The sequence below is a fragment of the Suncus etruscus genome, chromosome 6 (assembly GCF_024139225.1).
Source record: "Suncus etruscus isolate mSunEtr1 chromosome 6, mSunEtr1.pri.cur, whole genome shotgun sequence".
In the NCBI taxonomy this organism is placed as follows: Eukaryota; Metazoa; Chordata; class Mammalia; order Eulipotyphla; family Soricidae; genus Suncus; species Suncus etruscus.
In genome coordinates this window covers 48239007-48252021 of record NC_064853.1, presented here as the reverse complement: position 1 = coordinate 48252021, position 13015 = coordinate 48239007, and the positions used below count along the sequence as shown (strand labels likewise).

Genomic DNA, 13015 nt, shown 5'->3' with positions numbered 1-13015 from the left:
CAATTTCGAAAAGACATCTGCACTCCTTTGTTCATTGCAGCACTATTCACAGCAGCCAAAATTTGGAAGTGATCCAAGTGTCCAATATGGTTGCAAGAGAATTTGCTTAATCAATCACACTGAAATAATCTTTAGGTGAAAAAGCAAGGAGAGTTAATTATTCAGTGTCAAGATGAACCAAAACTAGGCAATCACCTGAAATTGTGGCCCAGAATAGGGTTCAGAGCACCTTTAATAGGAGTTTTTCTGGCAAACATAACAATGATGAGGCAAAGAGAAGAAAGGCATAAGAAGGGAGTTTTTCAGATTGGTTATTTGGCCACAATTCTCCCTGGATGATGGGTACATAGAGGGGACTAGCAAAGCGCCCCCATTGTTAGGAATCTTTGAGTTTAGTAGTTCTCCTCTAGGTTCCATATTGACATTTATTGTCTTGGTATCCTTGTCTTGGTATCCTCCACTTCTTTGCCTTGTCTAGGTAACCAGGTTGGTCTGATTCTCCAGTTCTGTTCAATTTTATATGACATATTCATCTTTGCCCAATTCCCACATGGGTCACACAGAGGTTTCTGCCTCTAGCTAATGGCTTTTATTTCTAACTTTTCCACCACTACAACAACACATCAAGATAAGGCATTTTGGGGGGGAGGGGTGTCACACTCAGAGGCACTCAGGGGTTACTCCTGGCTCTGCACTCAGAAATCGCTCCTGGCAGGCTTGGGGATCATATGGGATGCTGGGAATCGAACCGGGGCCCGTCCTAGGTTGGCCACGTTTAAGGCAAACGCTCTATTGCTGTGCTATTGCTCTGGCCCCAAGATAAGACTTTTGTTGTTGTTGTTGTTGTTGCTGTTGTTTTTGGGTCATTCTCAGTGACGCTCAGGGGTTACTCCTGGCTATGTGCTAAGAAATCGCTCCTGGTTTGGGGGACCATATGGGACACCGGGGATCAAACTGCGTATTGTCCTGGACTAGCATGGACAAGGCAGGCGCCTTACCGCTTGTGCCACTGCTCCAGCCCTGATAAGGCATTTTTGTTTTTGTTTTTGTTTTGGTTTTTGGGCCACACCTGGCAGTGCTCAGGGGTTACTCCTGGCTGTCTGCTCAGAAATAGCTCCTGGCAGGCATTTTTTTTAACCTTTCCATATCACAGGATCACAAGACTAGGTAAAGAAACTGTGGTACTGGGGCCAGAGAGATAGCACAGCAGTAGCACGTTTGCCTTGCAAGCGCTGACCCAGGACCAAAGGTGGTTCGAATCCCAGCATTCAATATGGACCCCCAAGCCTGCCAGGAGCGATTTCTGAACAGAGAGCCAGGAGTAACCCCTGAGCGTCGCTGGGTGTGGCCCAAAAACCAAAAAAAAAAAAAAAAAAGAAAAAAAAATTGTGGCACGGGCCCAGAGAGATAGCACAGCGGTGTTTGCCTTGCAAGCAGCCGATCCAGGACCAAAGGTGGTTGGTTCGAATCCCGGTGTCCCATATGGTCCCCCGTGCCTGCCAGGAGCTATTTCTGAGCAGACAGCCAGGAGTAACCCCTGAGCACCGCAGGGTGTGACCCAAAAACCAAAAAAAAAGAATAAAAAACTGTGGCACATATACACTTATATAATGGAATATTACTCAGGTCTAAGAATGAAGTCATGAAATTTGCTGTCACATAGGTAGAGCTGGAGAGTATAATGCTGAGTGAAGTTGGTCAGAAGGAAAGGATTAGGGTCTCAGAGATAGTGTAGTGGGTAGAGTGCTTGCTTGCCTTGCATGTGGCTGACTTGGGTTTGATGCCCAACATCCCATAGGGTTCCCCAAGCACCCCAGGAGGAATTCCTGAGTACAGAGTCAAGAGTAACCCTTGAGGACCATTAGATATGACTCAAAAAAGAAAAATAGAGACGGCTAGACACAGAATGATCTCTCTCATATGTAGATATGAAAGTACAGAATAGGGGAACAATAAATGCCCAAAGGCAACAGAAACTGAGAACTAGTCTCCAGTAAGGAGTTTACTACTGGAGTAGGAAAGGGTGAGGGACTATGGGACAATAATAGCAGGAAACAGACACCTGGGTGTGTGTGTGTGTGTGTGTGTGTGTGTGTGTGTGTGTTGCTGGAGTAGTTCTTGTATGAAACCCTACTAGTAGCAGTTTGTAAACCACAGTACCCAGGGGACTGGAGAGAGAGTACAGCAGATAAAGTACTTGCCTTGCACGTGGCCAGCATGGATTTGATCCCTGATACACCATATGGCCTTCCAGGCCCACCAGGCGTAATCACTGATTGCAGAGCCAGGAGTAACCCCTGAGTATCACTGGGAGTGATCCCACAACAAAAACCTACAAAAATGATGAGAGAGAGGGAGTGGGAGAGGGAGACAGACAGACAGACAGACAGACAGACAGACAGACATGATGGCAGAAGGATCTAGCTATGGACCACTGGTCAGAAAACAACTAGTCCCAGATGGGAACTGGGAGATTCTGTCACTGTATGGAGTAGGCGCTTCACAGGACCGCTGGGGTGGGGTAGTGGGCTGAGAAGATTTAGTCATATGTACGCCCACTCTGAAACAAATGAGAAAAGAGAGGCCATTGTTAACTGCAGAGAAAACCCAAATCTATACTTGGAAATACATGTAATTATAGCATACTATCATGGTTTAGCAGTGAAGAGTATTTATTAAGTCATAAAAATATAAACATCTTTTTAAAAAAAATCTTGAACATGTATTTTTATTTATCTTTTGGTTCTTGAGCCACACCTGGAGATGCTTAGGAGTCATTCCTGGCTCTGCACTCAGGGATCATTCCTAGCTATGCTTGGGGGACCATATGGAATGCTGAGGATCAGACCCTGGTCAGCCGCATGTATGTCCAATGAAGTAATGCCCCAGCTCCAAAATCTTGAATATGGATTTAACCAAAAATATGTTTTCAATATTGTGCTTAACTCATTGTGCACAAAATCTATTGTGCTTAAATCACCGAGAGGCTGGAAAATGGGAGTTGGGTGGTGTAAGAGTTAGACTTCCTGTACCATAGTATGAAGTTGTGGGGGATTTGCTATCATTCAATGGTGTCATGCTCCCTAACCTTGGGAGTGCCTCAGCTCCCACTTGAAGGACTGTGTTTGCCTAGCCCAGCAGCTAGGTGGGGTGTCATGGTTGGCTCCGGTCATTAGGTGCAGGAGAAAGTGGTGGGCTGTAACTCTAGAAAGTGAAGCTGACCCTTTGGCTCTTTCTTCTCTCTCTGTGACTGATCAGGAGGACTCAGGAAAAATAAGCAGAAGCCACAGTTAAGAGCAGGCTGGAGTCGCTTGCTGGGGATTCTGAATAGACTTGGCAAAGGTGACAAGGAGAGTTTTACTGTGATAAACCACCGAGATTAGGGACTTTCACAGCTGAGATTTGAGATTGTCACAGCCGCAGAGCCTGGCTGCACTGAGTGCAAACTTCAGCAGACACTGTGAAATTGGTAAATCAAGAAATAGCCACTTCAGCTTAATTTAGAATTATGGAGATAATATTAGAAACATGAGCAGGCCAGGGGAGGGAGGGTACAGCAGGGGCCCCTGTTTTTGTTCTGATGCTCGATGGTGCTTCATTTTTCTCTTTTTTAGGTTTTAGTTCACACCCAGTGATGCTCAGGGGTTACTCCTCCTGGCTCTGAATTCAGGAGTCATTTCTGGAAGTGCTCAGGGGATGATTTGGGGTACTGGGAATTGAACTGAGATTGGCTACATTCAAGGCAACCACCTTACCCACTGTCCTATTGTTTTGACTTTGGACATGGTGCTTTAGAGTGTGTAGTCATATTCTGTTGGCAGATAGAACATACCAGACAAAGCTGGATACAGAGAAGTGTTTAGCAAGATTCTTTTCTTATCTTTCCAGTGTCAGGAGAGCAGGCGTGTCAGACTGAGTAGCTGAGGAAGTACAGATAGGCTGGACGTGGGAAGGAATGTGGGAAGGGACCATTCAGATGGATTGTCAATGAGAGCATCTGGTTTTATTCAGATGACAATGGGGAGTCATAGAAGGTCATGAGCCATGGAGTGTCCTGAACAAATGAGCCTTTTATAGCGCGTGCTCTGACTAACGTGGATGATGAGCTGTGGGGAGGAGAATCTCCTTGGGTGATTTCCATGGAACTAATAATGAGACATTCAGTGAATGTTTGTGCAGGAGCCATTAGCAGACCTGAGGGGACTGGCAAACAGACTGGACACAGGGCCAGGGGGAGCGGTGGCTGAAAAGCTGCAGCACTTGCTGTGCACGCGGGAAACCTGGTTTGGATTCCAAGCACTGCAGGATAGTCTGAAGATGGGAACATTCTTAAGTGTCACCAGGTGTGACTCTCCCCCTCCCCTGCAAACCGATGCTGGAATCTCCAGAATCACATATAATTGATCTCTCAGGAATTGCTGGAGCTCACGCCTGAGTACCATTGGGTGTGGGCCCCAAGCCCCCTCCTAAGAAAAGAGATTGAGGAGATGGTCCTTTAGGTTGGATGTCACCTCTCTGAGGAGGTAGCATTTAAATTGAGTCCTGAATTAAGTGAAGGGACAAGTTATGTTAAATTGGGACAAAGCTGCAAGCTGAGCCCAAGGCTAGGAACAGGCTTATTGTAGCTGACTAGGGAACAGCACACACCCACACACACCCACACATACACACACACACACACACACACACACACACACACACACACACACACGCTGGGCCACACCCAGCAGTGTTCAGGGGTTACTCCTAGCAGGCTCAGGGGACCATATTGGATGCTGGGGATCAAACCCGAGTCTGTCCCAAATAGCCATGTGCAAGGCAAATGTCCTACTACTGTGTTATGGTTCTGGCTCCCAAGGGAACACACACACACACACACACACACACACATATTGTTTTTGGGTCACACTCAGTGGCTCTCAAGGGTTAATCCTGGCTCTGCGCTCAGAAATCACTCTTGGCAGGCTCAGGGGACCATATGGGATGCCTAGAATCGAACTACTGTCTCCTGGGTTGGCCACATGCAAGGCAAATGCCCTACCTCTGTGCCATCTCTTCAGCTCAGGAGCACATATATTTTAAGGGAATAGCTCTGGAGTTTGATGAGGCTTTTGAGGTCCAGGGAACAAAATGGGACTTTTGTGCTGTGGGGTGAGAGCAGGTAAACAGTATGACACACTAAGGAGGCCCATAGGATGGCCAGAGCTTAGTGAGGGTCAGCTGTGGGGTAAACCTGTGGGAAGAGGAGAGCCCCCAGGATCAGTCTGGAGGAACCTCATCTCAGCCCTGCCTGGTCTTGCTACGGCAGCTCCTTCTCAGCATTCCATCCCCCCTGCCCCCCTGTCCCCTCTGGGAATGGAAGGATCCTTCACAAATCAAAATAGCAGGCAAAGAACAGCTTCTAATTGTTCTTGGTAAAGAAGAAGTGAAATTAGCCAAGTCAGCTGTGGGGTTGAGACCGCCTCCTACACAGCTGTGAGCCCACAACCTGCAACCCGCTGCAGACAGACTTCCCGAGACTTGCAATTCTGCTGTCTCCTAGCAAAACTTTCTAGCCTGGGCAAATGACAGCTCTTCTGAGAGGGAGCAGGGACAGATGCAGATCTAGAGGGCAGTGAGGAGTTCTTTCCTTCTCTGAACCAAAGAAATCAGTCACCTTGAAGATACACCCTTGCTGTTAGGAGTTCATTCATTCAGAACCCAGCGAGTCCTGGGTACTTGGGTGGATGGCATAAGGAAGGTTCTAGAGGACCAAGGACACATGAGGTTCCACCCTGGCAGCGGGGTTGAGAGAATGCTGGTCTGGGTTCTCTGCTACTCCCTGTGTTGCCCTGTGCTCAGGAATGAGCACTAGTGTTGTTTATATAGGAACCATATGCGGTGCTGGGGATTCAAACCAGGGTTGACCATGTGAAAGAAAAACCTTTGTGCTTTCTCTAGCCCCCCCCCCCCCCATTTTTTGATTTTTGAGCCACACCCGGTGACGCTCAGGGATTACTTCTGGCTATGCACTCAGAAATCGCTCCTGGCTTTGGGGGACCATATGGAACATTGGGGATAGAACTGAGGTCCGTCCTGGATCAGCAATGTGCAAAGCAAACGCCCTACTGCTGTGTCTAGCCCTCCCCCCCCTTTTTTTTTTAAATTATATTGTTTCTCTAACCATATCATTCTCAAAGTTGATTTCCCTAAAATCCCCTTATGCCGAATAAATCCTTTTTGCATCTGTTTATAATGAAAAGAAATGAAGCTGAATTAGATAGCACAGAATTCTTTCCACTTCTGCTCCCCACCCCCACCTTTTATGTGACCATGGCTAAATCATTTCACCTCCTGGAGTCTCCAGTGAGACTAAAATCTGCAAAAAGTCCCAATTATCCATGTGCTTCCTTTTAAGGTACACTAAGATGAAGACAGCCACCAATATCTACATCTTCAACCTGGCCCTGGCGGATGCATTAGCCACCAGCACACTACCCTTCCAAAGTGCCAAGTACCTGATGCAGACATGGCCTTTTGGGGAATTCCTCTGCAAGGCTGTGCTCTCCATTGACTACTACAATATGTTCACCAGCATCTTCACCCTCACCATGATGAGTGTCGACCGCTACATTGCAGTCTGCCACCCAGTCAAGGCTCTGGATTTCCGTACCCCTGCGAAGGCCAAGCTGATCAACATTTGCATCTGGGTCCTGGCTTCAGGGATTGGAGTACCCATCATGGTCCTGGCCGTGACCCACCATCATGGTGAGTGCCTGGAGCAGCCCTGGCATAGGTCACTCACTCTAACAGGAAGCATGTGGTCACCCAAGTGACTTGCCAGGGTGGGTGTAGATAACACACCGTGAATATGTACTTGGCTGGTCTATGAAAGTGAATGGCTGGCCATTGGAATATGAATGGCAAAGGAGTGGGAATTTCTGGGTCAAAGATCCAGAATTGCTGGGTCAAAGACAGATATCTCCGAATGCCTTACAAGAATGGTGAATTATAGATATACAGATGGCCAATGGTATGTGGATGACTGGCTTAAAGCAAGAGGAATGATTGTGGTGTAAGGGACCGTGATGTGTGCACTATGAAGCCATATTCTTAGTAGTCCCAAGGGCCAGATATATTATACAGTGGGTAGAGCACTTACTTTGCATGTGAGCAACTCACATTGGATCTCTGGAAACCCATATGGTCCTCCAAGCCTACCAGGAGTGATCCTTGAGTACAGAGACTCAAAGCACTCCCCTCAAAAAGATGGTATTTTTTTTTCTTTGGTTTTTCGGGCCACACCCATTTGATGCTCAGGGGCTACTCCTGGCTAAGCACTCAGAAATTGCCCCTGGCTTGAGGGGACCATATGGGACACCAGGGGATCGAACCGAGGTCCTTCCTTGGCTAGCGCTTTCAAGGCAGACACCTTACCTCTAGCGCCACCTCACCGGCCCCTGACTTTTTTTTTTTTTTTTTTTTTTGGTTTTTGGGTCACACCCAGCAGTGTTCAGGGGTTACTCCTGGCTCTATGCTCAGAAGTCGCTCCTGGCAGGCACAGGGGACCATATGGGATGCTGGATTTGAACCACCATCCTTCTGCATGAAAGGCAAAAGCCTTCATTCCATGCTATCTCTCCCGCCCCAAAAAAGATGATTTTTTTTAAACCCATCCCATACCCTCTTTTACCCAGCTTGAAAACCATAGGCCCAGATGACCAAAGCATATAGCCTAGAGCAGCGTTTTTAACCTCTTCCTGACTGTGGTCTCTTCTGACCTTGTTTTCTTTTTGAGCTCCCCACTTGTCCTACCAGTTTTCCCCTTAGACTCATGCTGTAACTACTTATTGATGCAATTTTACCTGTGGTTCCTTGGAATATCTTGAATGTCCACAGGAGGTCACATAGTCCCCAGTTGCATAATGGGGACCTAAAGAATGTCCTACAGGGAGCTCAGGTACAATTTTCTTTGCAAAATAGTCATTTTCTTTAGAGTGAAATATCTGTATTCATTAGGGCGGTTACTGTAATGGGCAATCTCCAAAGTTTAGTACCAATACACTCACATCACTGCCCAATGTAAGAGGAGGCAGGGTGCTATTCTACACAGTTATTCAGTCCTTCACTGTGACAGCTGGCCAGCAGGTGACTCTGCATGACAGGAGTAGTGAAAAAGCAAAAAGGCTTTTAATGTCACAGCCCAGCTCATTTTTTTTCCTGCTGATAACTGGTCGTGTGGTTTCATCTCTTGTAAGGAAGTAGGGCAGGTCATTTAGCAAGCTTTGAAAAGACGCTGGTCACCAATTAACTTATCTGAGCCACATTATATTGTGGGGTGCTGAGAAGATTAAATGTGTAAAACACTTAGGACAAGGACTGACTAAGAGCCAAGACTTGCTAAATAGCAGCTGTTAGAGTGGTGAAGTCTATAGGATAAAAGCATGAGCTTTTTATTCCATTTTCTCAGTAAATCAAGATTCAGAGAGTTCCAGGGGTTGACTTAGCTCTTCTAAGGGCATTATGTGGAACTTGGCCTAGAACCCAAAGCTCCTGCTTCCTGCTACTCCTCTGGCCACCAGGTTGGTAGTTTGCAGAGCTGGGAAAGAGAAATAGTCTTGGTAAAAGGCTTCTTGGCCATCCTTGACCCTTCATGTTGCTGTATAGTCTCTGGTGAGACTTGGTCTTGACTCAGCAGCTGGACTCCATTCCTCATTGTCAGCCTAGAGTTCATGGACCATTAACTGTAGCCCTTCTGGGCCTGCTTACCATATACTCTCTCTCTCTCTCACACACACATACACACATACACACACACACACACACACACACCTATTTAGGGTGTATTCCACAGCACTATTGGGACCATTAACTGTAGCCCTTCTGGGCCTGCTTACCACATACTCTCTCTCTTTCTTTCTCTCTCTTTCTCTCTCTCTCTCTCTCTCTCTCTCTCTGTCACACACACACACACACACACACACACACACACACACACACACCTATTTGGGGTATATTCCACAGCACTATTGGTTCTGTTATCCTGTATTACTATAAGAACTTTCCTCTTAGGCCTGGTTTTACCAAATAAAGTCATTGGGCCAAACTGTTCCTGAATGTTCTGCCAGCTGATATCCTGTAGACTCTCCTTTCTTATGCTCCTGCCACAAGTTCACTGGGAGGCCCTTCAATATCCAGAATTACAAGAGACATTGGGGTTGGGGATTGCCAGCTTCAAGATTCAGCCTGTATACGAATCCATGTCCTTCACATCCTCTAAGATTAGTTGATCTCCTTCCATCACGAATGCCCCTCTGAGTTCTGGCCTGACAATAATTCCATGAAGCTGAGAGCTGCCTGGGTGGACCTGGCCCAGACCTTTGTGTCCTGTGAGTTCCAGAGGAATTCAAGGCCAGTGCACAGAATGATTTACAAGCTTTAGTCCATTCACATCTACACCTGAAAGTTAGCTTTTGTTACTAATCCCATTTTACAGCAGCTCTCACAGAAGCAGAATAAAATGCCCAAGGTCAGAGAACAGAGTTAGTGGGACCTTGGCAATGTCAATCTTAGCTGTATTGTCTCCACTGAAGCTTGTTTGGAAATGTAAGGGGTGTTTTATTACAGTGACTGGTAGTTAGTGGGTTTGGGTTAAATTAGCCACTCCTGCCACCATCCACAGATGTGGAAATTTTTTTTTTTTTTTTTTTTTTTTTTTGGTTTTTGGGCCACACCCGGTAACGCTCAGGGGTTACTCCTGGCTATGCGCTCAGAAGTTGCTCCTGGCTTGGGGGACCATATGGGACGCCGGGGGATCGAACCGCGGTCCGTCCTAGGCTAGCGCAGGTAAGGCAAGCACCTTACCTCCAGCGCCACCGCCCGGCCCCAGATGTGGAAATTTATAAAGGGACTGGGAGGAAAGAGAGAACGGAGACCTAGATTAGGGTCGCTCCTGCTGGGGCCTTAAGAGTTTTATCAGTTGTAGAAGCCAAGACAGACATTTCAGGTAGATGAGCTACTTTGAGCAGTGGGACTTGACCAGAGAGGGTGAAGGGTGGTGGGCAGGCAGGTCCCTTCAGCCTGGGTCCCTCTCACCACCCGACTATGCTTCTTTCCCGATCCAGACGGTGTAGTGGTGTGCATGCTCCAGTTCCCCCAGCCCAGCAGGTACTGGGACATGGTCACCAAGATCTGCGTGTTCCTCTTCGCCTTCGTGGTGCCCATCCTCATCATCAGCGTGTGCTACGGCCTGATGCTGCTGCGCCTCCGCACCGTGCGCCTGCTGTCGGGCTCCAAGGAGAAGGACCGCAGCCTGCGGCGCATCACTCGCATGGTGCTGATAGTCGTGGGCGCCTTCGTGGTGTGCTGGGCGCCCATCCACATCTTCGTCATCGTCTGGATGCTGGTGGACATCAACCGCCACGACCCGCTCGTGGTGGCCGCGCTGCATCTGTGCATCGCGCTCGGCTATGCCAACAGCAGCCTCAACCCCGTCCTCTACGCCTTCCTCGACGAGAACTTCAAGCGCTGCTTTCGCCAGCTCTGCCGCCTACCCTGCAGCCGCCGAGCGGACCCGGGCAGCTTCAGCCGTACGCGTGGAACCACGGCCCGGGAGCGTGTCACTGCCTGCAGCCCGACGGAGGGCCCCGGGGGTGGCGCGGCCTGAGCACTCACATGGGCCTCGTCGGAGGAGCCTGGGGTCAGGGAGGGGATGGGGCCACGATGCGGAGGAGAATCGAGTCAGAGACCCACTGGGGACCGTGGGACCGTGCAGATGGACACATGGGACCCCCATGGAACTGGGCAAAGGAACAAACAGCCCTCTTGTCTGGGGCTGGCTGGTGGGCCAGACACAGGGCCAGTGCCTCGGTTAAAGGCACAATTTGATGCTTTAGGTGCATGGAGCTGCACCTTCCACCTGCCAACAGTAGCTAAGTGGTCTCCATGTGATGGTGGAACCCCAATCTAGACCCAGTTTTAATCCAGAGCCTAGCTGGCTGCGGAAGAGGGGTCCAACCTGAGTCCTGGCAAGACGACTTGGCACCCCAGCTAGGGGAGGAATTTGGAAATTGAGCTGCAAGATTGGCCCTCTGTGTAGGGATTAGGTAGGCTCTTGGACAAAATCAAAAGGACAGTTTTGGTCTGAGTGATAGAACAGCGGGTCGGGTACTTGCTTCCATCAGCTCTGCCACCTACCCTGCAGCCACTGAGCGGACCCCAATTGAATTCAATCCCCACACAACACATGATTCCCTGAGCCCACCAGGAGTGATCTCTGAGCACAGAGCCAGGAGTAAGCATTGAACTCCTCCTGAATTTGATGACCCCTCCAACTCCAATTTTTTTTTTTAATAAAAGACTCAAAGGACAGGGCCGGAGAGATAGCATGGAGATAGGGCATTTGCCTTGCATGCAGAAGGATGGTGGTTCAAATCCCGGCATCCCATATGGTCCCCTGAGCCTGCCAGGAGCAATTCCTGAGTGTAGAGCCAGGAGTAACCCCTGAGCGCTGCCAGGTGTGACCCAACAAAACCCCAAAAATTAAATAAATAAAAAAAAAAAGACCCAAGGGACAATGAGGCGTGGCTCTATATTATAGTCTCAAGAATGGGCCTGTTTCTCAGGAAAAAGACTCAACTTTGAAGGATAAGATGGAAGATATTGGCTCACTGGTAGAGAAGTTTTCTTACATGCAGGAAGGAGACTTGGGTATGAGTACCCAGTACTGTCCAAAAAAAAAAGCCAAGGGCCCAGAGAGATAGCACAGCGGTGTTTGCCTTGCAAGCAGCCGATCCAGGACCAAAGGTGGTTGGTTCGAATCCCGGTGTCCCATATGGTCCCCCGTGCCTGCCAGAAACTATTTCTGAGCAGACAGCCAGGAGTAACCCCTGAGTACCGCCGGGTGTGGCCCAAAAACAAAAAACAAAAAACAAAAAACAAAAAAAAAAAAAAAAAAAGCCAATTTTGGGTAGTGACCATGTTCCGAATTCTAGAGATGAGACTCACCAAAAGTCTGGGTATGACCTGAATTTTTTATAAAGAGAAGATAAAATATGTGGGAGAGGCCAGAGCAATAGAACAGTGAGTTGGATATTTGCTTTGCATGCAGCCAACCCAGGTTCAATCTCCAGCATCCCAGATGGTCTCTCGATCCTGCCAGGCATAATTTCTGAGTGAAAATCCAGGAGTAATCCCTGAGTGCTACTGGCTGTGACCCAAAAACAAACAAGAATAATGTGGGGCCCGGAGAGATAGCACAGCGGCGTTTGCCTTGCAAGCAGCCGATCCAGGACCAAAGGTGGTTGGTTCGAATCCTGGTGTCCCATATGGTCCTGCCAGGAGCTATTTCTGAGCAGACAGCCAGGAGTGACCTCTGAGCACCGCTGGGTGTGGCCCAAAAACAAAACAAAACAAAAAAACAAAAAACAAAAACAAAAAAATAATATGGGAGGGTTGGGAACTAGAACACATTTTTGAAAAAAGGAGGGTAGGTTTGATAAGAGTACTGAAAGGGAATAACCCTTAAGCTGATCCCAAGCAACTGAGCACCACCATGTGGCCCATAACAAACAAACCAGGGCAGACAATGAACAAGAATATACTTTTTCTCCTTGACAATCATTTTCAAGAAATGCACAGAGGTGCCTCAGCATTATAGTGTCCCTTGCACTGTGTGTGTCCCAGGGGTTTGGAAAAGGAAAGTGGAGCCAGGTTGAGGCTCTGGGATAAGGTACTTCAGCTGAGGATCTCCTAAAGTCCCTAAAGCCTAAAGTTCTTCAAGGAAGGAAGAACGTGTGTGTGTGTGTGTGTGTGTGTGTGTGTGTGTCCGTCCCTATGCCTGATCTTCCATGCCAAAATTGGTGCCGCTGGGCTTTGGGTGTTGGAGTAAGGTGGACTTCTGTTTTGGGGATAGTAGAGGATTCTGTTCCCTGGGCCTTGACTCCTGGGATCCAGCAATTGAGGACAGAAAGGTGTACTAGTTAGGTTACTGTTACTGGATGGTAAGCATCACAAGTTGGAGCCATGACCCTGGGTC

The 13015-nt window shown here is 48.2% G+C and overlaps 1 protein-coding gene across 1 annotated transcript in view; it reads left to right on the top strand.

The window, feature by feature from the left end:
* Positions 1–11093, top strand: part of OPRD1 (opioid receptor delta 1) — a 37050-nt gene extending 25957 nt beyond the window's left edge. The window contains exons 2-3 of the mRNA XM_049774929.1: positions 6398–6747; positions 10104–11093. Coding sequence (XP_049630886.1) covers positions 6398–6747; positions 10104–10645 — 892 coding nt within the window. The 3' untranslated portion in view covers positions 10646–11093. The remainder of the gene's footprint in view (positions 1–6397; positions 6748–10103) is intronic.
* The last annotated feature ends 1922 nt before the right edge of the window (positions 11094–13015 follow it).